Source organism: Mastigoproctus giganteus, chromosome 14 (assembly GCF_048544385.1).
Source record: "Mastigoproctus giganteus isolate SK-2022 chromosome 14, ASM4854438v1, whole genome shotgun sequence".
Classification (NCBI taxonomy): domain Eukaryota; kingdom Metazoa; phylum Arthropoda; class Arachnida; order Uropygi; family Thelyphonidae; genus Mastigoproctus; species Mastigoproctus giganteus.
The window spans coordinates 72,153,137-72,172,501 of record NC_143588.1 but is presented as its reverse complement, the minus strand read 5'-3'; the positions used below and the strand labels follow the sequence as shown (position 1 = coordinate 72,172,501).

The 19,365-nt window shown below is 37.0% G+C and overlaps 1 protein-coding gene across 1 annotated transcript in view; it reads left to right on the top strand.

Moving 5' to 3' along the window:
• Window positions 1-19,365, top strand: part of LOC150075235 (trypsin eta-like) — an 81,619-nt gene that overhangs the window by 55,014 nt on the left and 7,240 nt on the right. Inside the window, exon 6 of the mRNA XM_090388407.1 lies at window positions 12,354-12,565. Within this exon, the coding sequence (XP_090244533.1) occupies window positions 12,354-12,565 (212 nt within the window). The remainder of the gene's footprint in view (window positions 1-12,353; window positions 12,566-19,365) is intronic.

Here is a 19,365-nt window from a genome sequence, read left to right as displayed (position 1 = left end):
TTGAACTAGGGTCTGCCAGTTGGCGGGCAACAATAAATATGTAACCAACTTAATAAGCTAATATATACAAATAAAATAATGTGACTTGAATGGAATGCTTCATTACATAATAATGGAATAATGGTTGGTGGACTGTTGTTAGGAATGTCACCGGGACATTCCTAACAATTTGATATTATCTGTTTCGATTGCCCAGGACCCAAATAAGAATGACTGCACCTAATAATTTATAGTGTTTACAATACTAAAAATAATTACCAAAAAATTATTAATAAAGCACAGGAATTTTAGCTAATTTTTTAAAGGATTTTTAAACTATTTCCACCAAGCATTCTGTGTAACCTTCATCCATTTCTGACAAGGATGTTCAAAAATCTAAAAAACTAGCATAATTAAAAGGCTCCTTAATTACAGTGTGCAGAATGAAGTACCTTAAATATTTTCTGAAAAAATCTAACACTATTTGTCATTTAAACAAGGGCATAAGGAGGAATAAATTCCCTACTCAAAATTATACACTGCTCGACAAAATTAACAGAACACCTAGAAAACATGGTGTAAATTGTGCCGCTTGCAATGAAGAAGGACAAAATTTGGATTGGTAGTATACCAAACAAAAGCAATGAAATTAGGAGACAGCGAGAAACTGCGGACATGTATAAGGGACATCATTTATAGGGGTTGTATAAGAATTACCAAAAATGTCACATTACAGAAGTCAACACAAGATGCTTGAAAATATGGGCCCATGACATCAATACAGCATATGATCCACTGCAATGGCTAAACAGGTCTGGCTGCTGTGAACCATGCTCGATATAAGGGTTTCTATAAGATTCTGTGGCAAAAGCAAATCCCATTCTTCCACCAATGCAGACCTTAGCTCACCAGGTGACCAAGGAGTGGTTGTCAGTGTGCAACACAACACCCAAAGACGTCCCACATATTCGATAGGATTTAAGTGTAGTGATTGTGATGGCCACGGGAGTTCTTGGATATCTTGAGTTTTAAGATATTCCTCCACTACTTGAGCTCTAAGTGCAGTGGCATTTATGTGCATGAAAAGCAAATCTGGATCAACCGTATCCCTAAAAGTCATATATAGGGTTCAAGGATCAGTTCTCAGTAACTTTGCGCAGTAACGGCGGTACTCCTATAAAAAACATGGAGGGATGCAGCCATTGATCATTATTCTGCCCCCAATGGAACAAAGGGGTGCTCTTACGAAGAAAGGCTTAAGTTTTGCAAATTACAGTGTCTGGAGACTAGGCACCAGCGAGGTGATCTGATAGAGGTGTATAAAGCCTTGAATGGTTTAAGCATGCTCAATGCTGATGGGATTCTTCCTCTAGCTCAGAAAAATCACCTGAGAGGGCATAAATTCAAATTGAGGAAAGACAGATGTAGGATAGACATGCGGAAATTTGCCTTTAGCCAGCGGGTGGTTGGTTGGTGGAACAGACTTCCATCCCTTGTGGTGGAGGTTGATAGCCTAAATAAGTTTAAGGCTCAGCTGGACAGGTATTTTGAACGAACAGAGGGGTGAAGTGGAAGTGGGTTTTTTTTTTTTTTTTTTTTGGCTGATGCTGCATAAGCTTGCTTTCTTGCATCAAATGCCTCTGCTAATGCTAATTTACTGCACACCTCCAGAACATTTGGCTGCAGTACAGCTATGTGCAAATTCATGTTCTCAGCTTTAACTAGAATAAATTTACTGCACACCTCCATACAAGAACATTGCCTCCAGTGTAAGTGTCCTTAATCTGATGTTGGAGGGATGGTACTACATTCCTCGTTGTCTCCAGACAAAATAACATGTAGAATCTGTTTGTAGGCTAAAACTGAACTCATCAGAGAACTAATGCCACCTCCACCTGCAACTGCCCGGCTTCAAGTCGTCCAACAACCTGCCATTTCAAAGAATCATCTAAACAATAATGATTTGCCCTCCTTGAGTACTGGAGATGTGGCTATCCCACTGAGCAAGCCAAAAAAAAAAAAAAATAGGGAATGAAGTCATGTGGTCGCAACCCATGATTTTATAGGCTGAATAATTTGCATAATATAAGGCTCTAAGGTGGTAGTGGGATTTCTATTGAATACTCAGGATGCCTATTATATCAAAAATTCGCCTTCAGTAACACAGTTCACAATTATATATTAATGAAAAACATTTTGTTTTGTTAATTTTGTGGAACAATGTATAATAAAATTTCAATTTAATATAATCATTTTTATTTTTCAATTTCAAATTTTCTTTATATCTGTCATCAATTAAACAAAAATACTCTATAATGAAAAAATACATTTTTGTATACAAAATCCCCACCACCTTACAGCTAAGCGAGGAAACATGTAGAAGTAGACACACGTAGTTCAGCAGACGGAATAGATAAACCATATAGATACTATATACACACAGAGGCGGGCTGCCCTGAGGGTGCAAGGGTGCACTGCACCCGGGCGGCAACATTCAACAGATGTCTGAAAACCTAAAACTTACATACACATATTAAGAAAATTTTAAAGGGAGATGCCAAATTTCAATTAGCAGGTGCAAATTTGCGATTGGCATGCAGGCTCCACATACCCTAGAAACGCCCCTCATAATACACAGATATAAGGGGAACAGGGATATAAAAAGATACAATTGCAATAGCTTTACAAAAAAGTATATAAAAACTGATGAGCAATTATATAAAACAAATGAACAAAATTTGAAAGCAGACTTAAAAATAAAGAATAGCAATGAACAGTAGAAATAAAAATGAAAAAAATTTACGCTGTACTCCAGTATACGGTGCACCCTTGTAACTGGCTGTCAGAATGGGGAAAAGCAGTGATTGACAGGTTGTGACTCTGCCCACTGACTGCATCCCTCTTCGTTTCAAGCAGACGTCACTGGAGCGCTAAATGTGAAATTCGTTGCATATACTTTCATTTGACTGCTGGTTTCTGTTCTGTTCAGTTCGGTGCTCTACTGTTTCTCTGCTGGTGTTAATGTTACTTGCCACGTGGTCCTGAGTTTCTGTGTTGTTATCCCATTCCATCCTTCAGGTAAACTGTTTCTTTGTTTTTTGCTGCCATGTGTTGCTGTCACATTTTCTTATTTTTTTTTTTATTTCTTTGGTTCTTTTTGTGTTTTTTGTCTGTTTTGTGGTTTTTTTTTTTTTTTTTGCCTTTGTTCAGTCCAAATGGAGGAAGTGAGTGTGAGAATGTTGCATATTAACCTAGTATTGTGTTGACTGCATTCTTTTCAAAAAAAAAAAAAAAAAAAAACTCTATGTTGCTGTTTTGTGCTTATGCAAAGAGAAATTTTATTGTTCGTTGCATCTGTTAATTGACTTTCATTTCTGTTTAGCGAAAAAAGGTTATGTTTTTACGACTTCAGCAGGGATTTTGGACGAAAAAAAAATTATAACAGGCGTCATGTTTTTAATCGACTTTCATTTGTGTTTAGAAAAATGGTTATGTTTTTACGCGACGACTTCGGGAGGGATTCAAGCGAAAACCAGTCATTGCACAAAAAAAATTACAATGGGAGTTGTTTTTCATCAGCTTTCATTTGTGTTTAGTGAAAAATTGTTAGGTTTTTAGGTTATCTTTTTATGCTACTTCGGGAGTTATTTAGTGAAAATTGGTCGTTTACTACGTCTCATTAGTTTGTTTCGTTTTGAAAAAAAAATTACTGTATTATTTTTATGTATAATTATTTTGGTTGATGCTCCGAAAATATTGCCGTTAATTTCGTTGTTTTTCAGCTCCGCCATACTGTAATGTCGCCTGACATTTGCCACGTGCAGTCGTCGAGAAGAGGGGGAACGCGGTGAGTGTGCGGAGTTACGAACCGTACGTCACTGCTTTCCCCCTCTTCTTCTCGACGTGATTTTCAAAGGGGCACCGTGTTCTGGAATATTACCAAAATTTATTTTTACGTAGAAACAATATATGCGTGTAAAATTTTATTTTGGTTTTATATTTGATCAGTAGAAATTCAATCAGTTTATATAAATCTCGGCTGTAATATATGTGAAAATGGGGCAGAATACATTTATAGCTTCCCGATTCTAATTACATATATCCATTAATTCCGACTAAGAGCCTTAAGATGTGTATAATTTATTTCTGCATATAACGTATAAACTATGCACTGAATGTTCAATAAAAGCTACGGCCCTAGCCAGAAATAATTTTCCTGTGGATAATATAATAATTATTTTTATTCTTCTTTTGATTCCAGAATGCATTCATAGTATATCTACTGGTAATTACTTGTAAAATTTGTAAAACACATCACCACAATGTTCTTACATATTACAAGTTCTTACATATACCCACAATGACGCTTCATATGCGCTAAAACTTCTTTCTTCATTTTGGCTATTCTAATACTATAATATATAATATTATAGTTGATAACAATTTTAAGTTTTTATTATGATCTTTTCCTTTAAGCATCTGAAATTATATTCTGAAATATTGTTCTGTATTTCAAAGTCGATACCGTGCATCATCTAACTAAATGCTACCCTCAAAATTCCTACACTCAATTTCTAAAAAATAGTTTTATACATGAACTTTCGATACCCTAATTGCGAATTTTAAGAAAAGTTTAGCAGACGCCCAATAAAGCGCCAGTCACTGTGGCGCCTACCTTCTATATCGCTAAAATATGTTATAAAATCAAGTCAAATGGAATAATTGAAACAAAATTATATTCATACCTCCAATCCTTATAAGTGGTAAAGGAATGTCTTCCTAGAAACTTATTTCAATTACCTTATTCATAACTATTTTCTAATTTTTTAACTGCCAGCAAAACACTCACCACTAAACTGCAGACGCTAATGTACAAATGGCCACTTGGAGGTGTTGCATAAATATTTTATTTATTGACTCGTAACGAAAATATAAAACGTACACGAAAAAAATTAAATTAATGTTTTGAAAATTTGCTGTTGAAACGTTCTTAAAAAAATAAAAGATTACTGCCCCTTTAATTTTCCTTTTTTTTTTTGTATTAGTGACTATTAAAAATACATAAATGCTTTTAAATAATAATTAGCCAATTTTTAAAGTAAATTTCAATCATATGCATTTGTGGAATTATAACTAATAAATAACTATTATTTCACAATTATTATTATCTGATAATAATGTGGAATAATAACAATTAATAAATAAAATAATAATTATGAAGTAATAATAATTAATCGATGCAACAATAACTATTCAATTAACATCATCGATTAACCTAATGTATACCAAAATGACACAGTAATTGATATATTAAACATATCTAATAATAGTGATATCTACTTAGTATACAAGAATGATTACGCTATTCGTGTTTAAATAGTTATATGAATTTGTTTTCTTTATTCTTTCATTTAAGTAAACATTAAGAAACAGGAAGTAAAAATAGCTAAAAGATGGAAAGTTGAGAACGCGTGTTTACGAAAAGATATAATTTTCTTCTTTTCAAAGAGTAATGAACTTTCGTTAACTTTTCAGATATATGGAGATAAGAAAGTACAGCTGACTCTAAAGATAGCAGTAATGAGGAAATACAGAATGAATATTTTACATCCATAATCATAATCCTTGCCATAAATTGCTCCTGTCCCATGTGTTATTATAAAAGGTTGCTTGAAAAAGTAGTTTGTAATGTTGATTTTCTCTCCTGCATGTAACGCATACTATAAAGCGATGTTGTACTTCCTGTTATTAATTCTATTCATTCTTACCACTACAAGTAAGTAGAAAGATCGCCTAAATACATTATTTTAACTATATTTCAGTTACATATGTTTCTGCCATTACTTTTCTTAAGTATCTGTTCTCGTTCTCACCAAAGTTCTACTTTATATGCAGTTTAAGAAAGAAAGAAAGAAAAACTACAAAAGAATGTTGGAATGTTGTAAAAGTCATCCTGACCTGAAAAACAGAAATAGATTTCCAATGAAACGAAGGTTCTTCAACGGAAACGGAATAACTCTCATCGTGGGTTTATGAGACTCTTACGCCATTAATTATTCATACATTTACATAATGTCTGTACGTGCTAGTATGAACGAAGTTGTTTTTCCCCATATTACAACAGACGGGCTGGTCTAATATCCGTCCTCCAGTTGCCTGATGTCGAATCTTAATATTGCTAAATAACACTAAAAGCAAAATCATATAGAAGTAAGGTTACGGAAAGTTATGTCCCAAATTTTATACCTTATTTATGCATTTATGTACCTCCATTATATATGGTGGTAAGAAAAAAAATCTGATATAAAAAGAATATATCCATAAAAAGAAACAATAACATAAAGGATGAGATATAATTCTGAAGAGTTTTTTTTTTTTTTAATTTCAATTTATAACTGTTCTGATTGGTTAATAAAAAATCTTAGGATTAAAGCTTTTATTTACTATTTTGCCAATGTGTTAATTTCTCTTTGCCATTACCTCTTGATTCTCCCTTGTATCAGAATACTTAGAGATGGAACCATTCAATACCTCTTTACGTCTTTGCGGTAACAAAATGATTCACTGCACTTTCCGTTTAGTTAATTTATATGACAAAAATCACCGATAAATGTATCGGAAATGCTGAATGTGAAAATATGTACAGAGAGAAATAAGGATTCGATTTTTTTCTACAACTAGGTGTTAAAAAAAGAGGTATGTTTGGAAACGTGAGCGTAATAGAGGGAACAGCTGTTGTTTCGCATGATATGAGACTATTATCTGTTCTTTTACAGATAACACTCTCGTATCTGTAACTGATAAAACCGACAAGGCTGCTGACGTAATCAATAATCAGAACTATCTTATTAGTGGCCATTAAACTATATTTTAGAAGTTAAATGAAAATCCTTAACTCACTTTTCATCAATTAAAATCGGTTTATTTCTAAAGAAGATATGCGAATTATAATACAATGTGTTGATATTATAATAGGGTCGAGTTGATACGGCAAGGCTAATCATACGTCACAAAATCCTATTATACTTCTATATATTTAATTGTAATAATCGTGGGAAAGAAGACTCAAAAACGCTTACTACGGATTACAACGCACAATTAACGGTGAAGTATTCTGTACAATTTTGAATTTTGAATGTTTCTACTATAAATAGTTCTAGAGAATGCTATCTTTCACACTAATTATATGCTCTCTCCTCCTAAGGCCCTACTACTGATGGCATTCTTGGTTCAAATTTAGTGAAAAAGAGAAACCAAATTTTTGTTAAATCAAAAATATAAGTTGGTGTTATTAAAATCCTATCAAAGCCTGCTTCTGTTTCAAGTATTAAGATTTTAATGAAGCTGAATAGTCTGTATAACAACCAATTGCCACTGGCTGCCTCGCGTTCTAGGAACAATAAAATTGTAAACTGCACAATTAATTGCAAAGAACAAAAAAAAAAAAAAAAAAAACATGAAACATGAAATGATTAATTATTAAATGCATAACAAGAAAAAAGTTCTCTTAAGAAATCGATGTTTTTTCTTTCTTATTTTCTTTAACTGTACGACGTTGTTTGTCCCAAGGAGAAATTTCTTAATTAATTATGCTTAAGAAAATTAAATTACAGATCGTCAATCAATGAATTAATCTGAATTTTCATTTTTGCCATTTTCCGAAAGAATAAAAAATTTATAAGGATTGGAAATATCGGTAGCGATTAATATGATAGTCTTTCATAAAATAGGATATTCCTTTCCGTTTCAAGGTACAAAACATAATGTAATTATATCGTTAAATAGTTAAATGTAATTATATCGTTAAATAGTTAAATGTAATTATATCGTTAAATAGACAATTTTTTTCTGTTTATCCGGAATGGCCACATAGTTGAAAGGAGTTTATGAAAGTGAAGACTTTCTAAACTTATTACTGCACTGTTCCGAACTAGCAGCGGGCGTAATTCTGTACTTTTTACGATGACCACTTGGCCACGTTCGTAGCACTGTGTCCGATCATTGCTTGGGTTCGGCTAGTCACTAATTTTAATGTATCGCAGGATACTAATGCTATCATTTTGTTGTATGCTGAACTACATTTAAGGGCAAAGCCTCAAGCTAGTGGTAGTATGACTAGCGTATAGATTAGTGCAAGTGCATCAGATTGGTAGATGGCTACAAATAAATCTGATGCACTTGCCTATACCCTACCCTATACGCTATTCTTATATACGATGAAAGGACAGAATTTATGGGATACCTGGTTCCTGAGCAACAGGACGCTGTCACACCTCTCGTTAGTGGACAAACCCACCTCTTGGCAGATATATAGGTACACTGCATTCACGTAGACATTAATTCGATCTCAGTATGGATAAACGTCGTGAGTTAACCGACTTTGAAAGAGGGATGATATTGGGTGCCCGACGTATGAGTTACTCTATCGCGGATGTGGTACAGAAATTGCACTATCCCCCGTTCGACAGTATCAAGACTGTATCGGGAATACGCCATTTCTGGAATACCATCTCATCGTGGACAGAGCTGTGAGCGGAGAAAGGTGGTGGATGAACATGGCCGTCGACTTCTGTCTCACATTGTTTCTGCCAACCGGAGAGCGACAGTGCCACAAATCACGGCCGACTTCAATGAAGGAGGTGCCAGAAACGTCTCCACCGAGACCATCAGGCGATCATTAGCTGCAATAGGTTATAGAAGCCGCCGATCCACTACAGCCCCATTGCTAACACCACTACACAGGACTCTACGCCTCAACTGGGCGAAAGAACATCGGCACTGGATGATTAGAGATGGGTCTCCTGGTCCAATGAGTCCAGTATCCAGTTATTTCGAGGGAACAGGAAGGTGCGTATCTGGCGGAAACTGCACGAAGCTATGCACCGGTCATGTCAACGAGGAACTGTTAAGGCAGGTAGACGGTCGGTAATGGTCTGGGTAGTGTTTAACTGGCTCACATTGGGATCTCTGTATTTCTAGATGCAGCTCTGAACGGTCCAGGTTACGTGTCCATCCTTGCAGACCATCTGGATCCCTTTGTGGTCATCGTGCACCCACGGGACAATGGACTCTTCCACAGGACAATGCGCCCCCCACAGAGCCGTGGTGGCTAGAACAATGCTCGAAGAGCATTTCGCAAATTTTACTACCATGGAATGACCTCCCCGTTCACCGGACATGAACCCTGGGGAGGACCTTTGGGATGCCATGGAAAGGTCCGTTCGAGCTTTGGATCCTCCACCCAGGAATGTGACGGAATTATGGACAGCAGTGCAGCAAGCATGGACGGAAATACCTGTGGAACGCTTTCGTGAACTAGTGGACTCAATGCCTCGCCGTGTGACTGCCCTTATCCGGGCGAAAGGTGGGCCTACCTAAGTAGGTATCCTATGATTTCTGTCCACTCAGTATATTATATATGTTCTTATATATATATAATTAAGAACTTACAACAAATATTATTTTTCTATTTTCTGTTTACTTTTATTTCTCCTCGCTAATCACAATTTGGTTTCTTAGCCCGAAACTACCGTTGGGTTTATTTTGTTCCACGTTTGTAAATATCTCCTTTGGAATGTTACTATTTTTAAAAACTTCAAATGACAGGTTTCACCACTAAATTATTTTCTCCGAAAAGAAAAATTCCTTAAGTTTCTGTTTATCATCTACAGGGAAAAGGATGAGTAGGAAGACTACTCTCAGTTCCTTACCAGAAGCGACAACTGTTGACAAGAAAACAGCAAGAGATTGATGCTAGTCTCTTGAGTCAGACCATAACGTCTGTTTGCTCTTCCTTCTTTCAAATGTGAAACATCCTACTTATTTTTAACTCTTGTCCTCGCACCAGCGAACAACACGCAAGCATCTACCTGACTTTCCAAAAAAGAAAAGCTCTCTCGTCGACAAACTGCTTGTTTGTCAACATTGCTATTACAGTTCATTTGTCAAACGTGAAACAGTAACGTTCAGTTTCCTACGTTTCACACGTAAAATCTGGTGTAATCTGTGCTTAATAACTGTAAATAAAAAAATTGTGAAAGTTTGTCAGTTCACGGAATTATCTTATATCTCTGTGTGTTGATAAAACTGGCAATTTATGTTGTCAGCCTTTATCGACCTAATTATTCTTACTCGCTTAACACCTCAGTAATTTTAAGTTAAACATCTCGGTAATGTGGAAACAGCTAGCCAGGCCAATGAAGTATAAAGTTTGTACAACACAAACATCATCAGAAAACATCGACATTATTGTGATCCATAGGGTAAATAATCAGTTTAAAATCCATAAAAAATTCTCTAGAAAATAATGTAAAATTGCAGTTAATGAGAAATACAAAGGAGATTTGTAAGTGTATTGTAATGCGTTAGTAGGCATTTCTTGTCTTTCTCATTATGTCACGAACGTTCAATTAATCCGTGATCCTTCCACAGCAAGCTTTGGAAGGATCACGGAAGTTGTATCGGGAGAAAGAACACGATAGAAAAAGAGAGACAAAAACTAAAATGTTACAAGTGGCACATAACAAATTTTTGATTTCAGTTTTCATTGCAATATACTTTGACTATCTTTATCGACCTATTCCAGTCAGTTGTATCATTCGGTCACTGGCTCAATTTCCTTCAAATACCGGTTCTCGTATCTAGTGTAATTCTCATCTGATATGTCTTTGGAAATCAAAGCGAGGAAAAAAATATGAACGCTTTGTAGTTATCTACGTTAGCCGAGTGGTCAGGAGCGGTAGTGCAGTAGCACACGCTCTTTGAGTAGACCGGGGTTCAAGCCCCTGACTGCTAAATACGGTCGATCTGCCAAGCCGCACTGGACCAGCGTGACAGATTATGGTCCATTTCCCTCAGCATGAATTGTTGAGGAGGCTTCCATCCTGCAGTGGGTTGATAATGGCTGCAGTTTACGTTGTTAATCTGAGAATCTAGTAATAAAGATTTTGATTCGATCATGGATTTGGTAGCGCAACTCGGGCAAAAACCAACTAGGATTGCATTCTTTTGTATTAGCGCTATAATCATATCATTATTTAAAATCCAGTTCTGATTATTGTGTAAACGTTTTCGTAGAAGTTGACGATTAAGATTAGGCAACTCATAAAATTAGCAGAGCATCATGAAGAGAAGTAACAGATAGACCAGTATGAAATTATAATTGCGGCTACGAAAATCATGTCGAGTGCTGGACACAGCCCTCACTCAGTGCTTTGTACATGTACATCAATGAACTGGGCTAGGGCTAGAAATGGGGAGGAAGACATGGTAGATGCCGTCCTCCTAGTTCCAGATTTGTTTTCGCAGCCTCTGCTAATGTTAATTGGAGTTGGATCTATCTTCCCAGAACTGCGCAAATAAAGCCTTGTAAATAAAACTTTTTTTTAATGAAGGCTCAAAATACGAAGGGTATTAGAACCTATAGTACTTAGTACTATGCATGGATTGAAGGTTGTTGAGATGATAGAAAATACTTGTTGACATTAGACTTGACTTTCCATAGATTGTAATTTTCAAGAAATACTTGTAAAAGAAGGTGGCTCTAATACCCTTCGTATTAGAAGGGACAAATGAAAAAGACGAAAAGTTAATTCTGTGTCTGGAGCTGGACAATGAATGAATTTTGAGGCGCATCTTCGAACTGGTTTGGAAGAGAGCGGTGTAATCACAGATATAAGTTCAGAAGAACGGTGTCTATGGAAGTATTAATGAAATTTCTTTATTGCTGCTAAGTACGGTACAGGTACTTAGAAGCAATAGGAACAATAATCCTCATCACGGCGACATGGCCAGGAGTTTTACATTAAGGCAACAAATGGTACATGTGATTAAAAATTTGGAAAAGGAAATCTACAGATAAGGCATGTAACAGAAACTAAACATCTATGAGACAAAAAATAGAGAGGTGATTTCGTAAGAGAGGGATCATCAATGAACTTGAATGCCGTCTTTTGAACGAAGTCCAAGGGCTTAGAGGGAGCACGTACCCCCATGTCCCTGAATACGCCTATGTAAACTTTAATATCTTAATACTAACAAAAACAGCAATTTTTATAATTGGTCATGTCCATATACTACTACAGCTTGCGTTTTAGTTTTCATTAATTAGTAGAAGGCTGCAATGAATACAATTCGTGTGAAAGATAAGCGAATGATTTTATTATGGATTTAACAAATAATTTCTCAGAGATGTCTTCATTAAAGTGATTTTCCAGAATGTTAATGTAATATCGAAAAAATTCCTATACTATAAATTAAACTATGTAGTATATTCATTAAAAATCTGATTGAGACGCATTGATCTGTTTGATACTCTTTGAATCTTACATATCTAAATACTTTTTTATCATATTTTCTTTAATCGGCTTTTATAGCTTGCGAAATTTTATCTGTCGAATCTCCTTGGAAGAGCAGGATTGATGTTTTGGATGTCGATGATTCGGATATCATAGTACCTCCAATTGAACAAAATCAGACAGATATTGCTCCCATTATGACAGCGACTTGTGGAATTAGTAGAGTAGCATATGATGGCGATCGAATTGTAGGAGGAAGAAAGGCTCTAACTGGAGAATTTCCATGGCAGGTAAGAGATATTATTATATAAACAGTGGCAATATAAGCAGTGATAATATAAGCAGCGGCAATTAGCTCATTGTTCGATCGTAATTGACAACTATATAATTTCCGTACACCTGGAATCTATCCGAACATTACGGGATATCCACACTTGGTCAAATCTACCCCGATCCTAGAGAGATCGGCATCCCTGTCTTCAGCAGAATCACAGTGGCACCATGCTCAACTAAATAACGCTCGTTCAATGCTGTGCAAATGTCCTAAGACATGTGCCGACTTATAATTGGCGAATTGTCGCTTGAACATTAGTTTTTTGCTTGGGTCACCATAATTCACTTCCAACACCATAGTAAAAAAGATATAAAGAGGTAAAGGAATTGAGATATTGAAGGAGCAGCACCTCTGACGCGCGGGGAATAACTGGCGAACACATTGTTCATATAGCTTTGGCAGAGGAATCTAACTGGCATCGGAAGTTTGTATAATTTTTTAAACAGTGATATACATGTATATATACATAGCATTAAGATGTGCTAAGACCTTAAAGAGTAGGATATTAAAATGTCCTGATCCAGCAAAAGTAGATGCAGTCGCCTTTGAAGCACAGAATGTCCTGGTTGAACTTCAGGATTATCTACGATGTCTCGGGCTAAAGCTGAATCCTCAGAAAGCAGCCCATATGACCTTCACAAAAAGGAAGACAAAGAATCGAAAATTACACTAAAAATCAACGGGATCGTCATTGAAAAGGTTAACTCTCACACTGATTTGGGGTTGAAGTAGGATGACAGACTAACCTTCAAAGACCACCTCAATATGGCTAGATAGAAAACGCTTGCTGCTCTTTGGGCAATCCGACAGAAGCTGCTCAGCCTCGAGGGAGGGTTCCTGACCAAAGCACAGAGGCCTCCCCTGCTCAACTCAATAGATTCCTTGAGACTGGGTACTGGCTCCTGAGATGGTTAAACAGGGTGATGGCCTCCCTTTTATCATCTCTCGGAGCGTTCTCTGTGCAAACCTCGGCATGAAGCTATGGGAAACCATCATCAAGGAGAGGAACCTGCACAACTTGGCTCAACTCCCTTGTGACCGAATGGATTCACCCCACATCTGGGAAGTGACGACAAACTCTCGGACCATCCAACGAACCCGGTGCAGTGCAACACCTTGTCCACGATCTTCAATACAAAACCTGCAATACCAAGGATCAGTGTTTCCGGCAAATACGGTCGGACCATATAACTCCCTCGGAATCGATGCCTCAGCTTTCTGCAGCTCGAAGCGCTACAGACAGGACACCCTGAAAGAACTGTACAAAGTAAAACTATTGACGGTACCACCTTCACAGTTTTGAAACTTCAGTTTATTTTACGTCAGCTTACTTGTAAATACTGCACAATGTGTTTTCCTATTTCTTTAAACTCAGTGTAGCTTTTAATCGCCTTAAATATTTATTATATACACCCCTCTAGCCGAACAGGCTGTTCTGGGGGTGCCCACTGATGTGGAAATAAAATGATGTTAATAATAATAATAATAAAATACGTTGAGCGTAAATTATGATAAAACTTATTATAAATGCAAAAATGTAAAAAAAAAATCGTTGCGAAGTATAAGATATAATAAATTTAATTTCATCAAAATTCGAATACGAAAAGTGCATAAAAAAATCAGTCTAATTACAAAAAACTGCAAAAATCGGAATAGGAATATGATTTTACTTTACTAAGCTCAAAAGGTCCTGTTTCTTAAAGGAAGTTCTGTATAGAAAAGTGTATAGTTTTCTTTCTTTGTGGTCCACTCCCTCCCATGGATTCAGCTCCCTGTGATTTTTTTTTTTTTTTTTTCAAGCTTAAAGTACCCTTGAAAGATTACAGATTTGCAACGATTGAAGAAATTATCCAGAATACAACACCGAAAGTATTAACAAGTCCAAAAGAATGTTTCCAGAAGATGCAGGAGCATTGGAATCAGCGTAGACTGTGCCAAGAGAGTAATTCGAAGGAAATCCATTCAAATACTGAAAAAAAAACTTCTTCCCAGGTCATTTCCTCCTTCCTCATCACTAATTTCTCAAATTAGTGACGAGGAAGTCATCAGTCTCCAAACTTCATTGATCACACCTCTTATATACTTGCATGTTTAAAAAATATTAGTTCTTTGATAAATATCATTCCTTCTTCTTTACAAACTCAGCTTATCAGAAGTTTCGGTTAGGGTTCAGCTCTGACGCTTTATGACATGGAGATGGGCTGAGAAAAGTCGAAACGAAGTATAAAATAGCTTAATATGCATAAAAGTATATTACCCTGATTGTGGAAGTTCTTAGCATGCGATATGGTTACTGAGTTAAATGGAACGTGTCAACTAGCGCTTGTGATATGCGATATTTTGGCCGAAGGACATTTACAATGATTGCACATCTCAGACAGCGGCTTATATCACGCCCCAGGAAAAGAGATATCGATTCAGTTCCGAAGAGGCTGCAATAGAGTAGATAACCACAGTTGCCGAGAGCAAACTGTCAACCCCACAGGGAAGAGCAGTCCAGAGGTCTCCAGAAAGGGACTATTCTTATGATACCTTTCCTCAAAGCAGTGTCATTAAGAATACATCAGAACGTTCTTTTCAACACTTAATATAAGTATTACGCGACCGCTTGCAGCGAGATAATAGCAATCGCTTCAGAAAAATTTAATATAGGGTCAAGAACTGATTTTGGAAATTTATTTCTTAAACTCAGATAATAATTCTGCTTCACGGTGTAGATACTTATTATAGTGGTGCAAAGGGCAAGGGTTGATTTCTCAGTCCTTGCCCTTATTTGTCAGTAGAAATTTCATGCAAAAAAGTAATTTTTCGCCCTCCCTACGTCGTCCAGTAGAGGCAGTCCCTCCGTGGCCACGTCCATGACTTATTATATTATTTAATGATATTAAGTACAGAGACAATAAACAAACATTACGTTGGGCGTCAATTGTCCTAGGCATGTCGAAAAATAGGGGCACTCGATGACTTCGGCATTTATAATAAAAAGATATCGCAACAAACAGAACTAAATATCAGCATTCAAAAATTAGGCCTAATGGTGTTTATTTAAGGAAAAAGTTCCCATTAATCTGCTAGAGGTCAGTACGGTCCAAGCACTATCGTTGTTTCTAGTAAGCCACCAGTTAATTATTAGCCACCACTGTGACAGCATAGTCACAGAGAGGCCTGGGATCGAGTATCGTTATACTCGTAAATTGAGGGAACTTCTGAAATGTTCTCCAATGGGAGGCTTAGCAATTCGATCTCAGGCGGAAGGATTTTCCGGATTTTTTGAGCTGAAACAACATGAAATTAGCCTATGCGCAACCGTTTCACAGCGCCTTCAGTTCGGTAGACAGCTTCATTAGGGAACCGAATACCAAGTCCGTTATAGCGATCAATACTTGAAAAGATTACATAATCTGCTGTGTCCTCTTTCTTCAAATACACAGATTTTCCAGTTCTCTCGAAAAGGATATTTGAAAATAACTGTCCTCCCAGCATAACTAAAAGTGATCTCGTTCTTTATAGATTGTGCATGACATTTTAATCCAGACGACTGCTGTCCTGCTGCATTTGACAACAGCAGTCTGTACTACCAGGGGGAAGAGAACACAGAACTGGTAATTCTCTTCAGTGAAAATATTATTTGGTGGTTCATGGAATCTCCTCCGAATGCAATTCAGAATGGACATTTGTGCATAGCTAATATTATTAGTATTAGTAGCGGGAAATGATGAGAGAAAGCAAGCTTATAAAACATCAGCCAAAAGAAAAACTAACCACCTCACCCATCCATCCCTTCCAAGAATTTATATAGCTCTTCCTTGAATTTATTCACACTACCCACTTTCATAACAACAGATGGAAGTTTGTTCCAACAATCACCAACCCGCTGGCCTGAAAGCAAACTTACGCACATCTATCCTGAAACCATCCTTCCCCAAATTGGATTTATGCCTCCTCCTGTGTAGTTTCAGCGAGAGGAAGAATGCCACCAACATTGAGCTTATTCAATCCATCCAATGCCTTAAACATTTTAATTAGATCCCCTCGCAGGTGCCTTGCCTCCAGACCCTTCAATTTGCAAAATTGGTCTTTCTTGGTAAAGCAACGTTCTTGCAGATCATATTCAGTAAAACAAATTTTGTACAATTGTGGAATACGGATATTGGAATACAGAAATGTGGAATACTGGAATTCAGATATACAGTTGTAAACTATGGGTGTTGCAAATGAAATCCTAGAGGGTAATGCAAGTGATGAGACATGTGTTTTCTGTTTTGGAACGACATTGTGTCATTTATTCCCTAAAATTTAATAAATGAAATTAATAACGCATCTTACCAGGAAAGAAGCGTTATTAATTTTAGTATTAGTATTAGTATTAGCCATATGGCGCCCGGTAGCTCCAGGCTTTTGCTGCACCAGAAAAGTTATTTACTCCCTTCTCACGTAGTTATCTATACAGCTGACTGTTAAATTTCTTCAAGTTGTCAGCCTCAATCGCATATGGTGGCAACGCATTCCAGTAATTAAAAAACTACTCATTAAAAGAAAACTTGCTATAGTGCAGTCTAAACCACTTTCCAGTAATTTAAATTTATAGCCCCTACTTTTGGAATCATTTATAAGTTTGAAAATTTCGCCTTCATCACCTGCTAAAATGATACATTATCCCATCTATACCCGGTCATCCTGTATACCTCAGAGGTATGGACCTCGGCTGCCGAATCCAACCTTAAAAAGGATCTTTGTTGCAGAATTATGGCTGTTAAAAATGGACCAACACCAATCGTCACCCTCCTCCAGTTCTTAGAACATTAGCAGATGCCCTTCAACTGTGCAGATTGCAATCTTACATCGGAGAAAGAAGGCTGCTCTTCACGATCAAGATGGCCACTGGTAAAATATCAGAGCGGACCTTTTAGAATCAATGCTCTTGGCGAATCTCTCGTCTTCAGCACAGCTACTAGTAAACTATAACCGGCTAGCGCTCACCGATAGATTCCTACCTAACCAAACGCTGTCCTCATTACAACAGATTGACGGTGACGTCCAAGGAATGGTACACAACAAGAAGTACAGAGTGGAAATCTTACGACACTCAAAATTTAGAATGCCACGTACCAGCAAGCTGCGTTTTTACCTGCCAATAGTGATATCCGTGATATCATCACAGACGTGTCCTCAAGACGCCATCGCCGCCTGAATCTGCAATCCCCAGTCGACCACGCTTGTTCATCTCTGTCCCTAGATTCCGGTTCCAGACTGCTACATCACACCACTCCAGCTCTGGACTGTTATACTAAGAGTACACAACGTTACAGTTCTCCATAAGAACTTATAGGAATGTGTCTGTACAATATCTGAATTCCAATATATGTCTTTATTTTAGTTTAATGTAATCATTCAACATGTGTTTATAAACCCCTGGCACTACCATGCCGTGATGAGATTAATTGTATATATCTTATAGTGTTATTAAAGATTCTATTCTGTTTTACTCTCTTCTCTTAGAGCCTTATAAACCCCACCATTTTTCTGTAAAGCTCAACATAGTCTTCGCTCTGCACTTAAGGTACTTGGTTGCAAACCTCTGTAGCCCACATATTTGATGTCTTCCTCATACTGGTGCCCTTTTGTAGCTCTCACCAAGCAGGTCGCACGTCTTCGAACCTTTTCAAGAAGCTCGATGTCTTTTTTAAGTGCAACCTCCACCCTTAGACACACTATTCCAAGTGTGCTCTTAAAATTTCCGTGTGCAGTGAGTTTATGTCTTCTTATCTCTACAAGAAAATGTTCGCTAAATCATCAAAGGACAGCATGGATCTCCCCCTTGTTGCCTGTCTTGCTTCATCTTTTTTGCAAAAATCCCTTTCTTCATCTACTTTTTTAAATTCAATCTCTCCAAGTGTAATACATTGCATTTTGTTGCTGCATTAAAACACAACTGCCACTTCTTTAACCATCCGTGAAACAGTCGATCTTGACATCACGCTCTGAATCCCTTCGTCGGATGTCATTTCATTTAAGAAAATCAAAAACAGTGGTCTCATTATCGATCCTTTGAGCAACGCCACTTTTACGTTAGCCCAGTCTGAAAGGTAACTATTAAATACAATCCTGCGCTTGCTGCCCTTCAACCACCCTACGATCCATCTGAGGACCTTGCCTATGATCCCAAGATGTTCCAGATTATGCAAGTAATCTCTGGTAAGAGAGATTGAATGAAAGGCTTTGTTAATATCCAAATAAACAATGTTGAAATTATTTCCTGCATTCAGCTCATGAGTAACTGTGTCAAAATAGCTAACGAGGTTGACTAAACGATTATCTTTCCTTTAAAAAGCCGTGCTGCGTTCCCCTCAAAATTCCATCTCTATCTAAATTACCATGTATTGCATTCTTGATCATTGCCTCCATGATTTTCCAAACCACTGAAATACAGTATGCGGTCAGTAGTTGCCCAATTCGCTCTTAGAGTAGCCTATATATATTGATTCTATGTTAGCACGTCTTCAGTACAAAGGAATCTCTCTTGAATCCAATGATTCCTCATAATTAACTTCAATGGTTCAATGCATTCTCTTGCCGACTACCTCAAAATCCATCACCCCAGGAGTCTTACTCGCCTTTAGACTCGAAAACTTTTCTAATAAACAAAAAAAGTTTCTATTTCATGACAAATTAAGTAAGAACCGATATGCATCCCCATGTACTCTCAGTATTGTAATCGCTTCAGACACATATTAGAAAGAAATGCCTTGCAATACA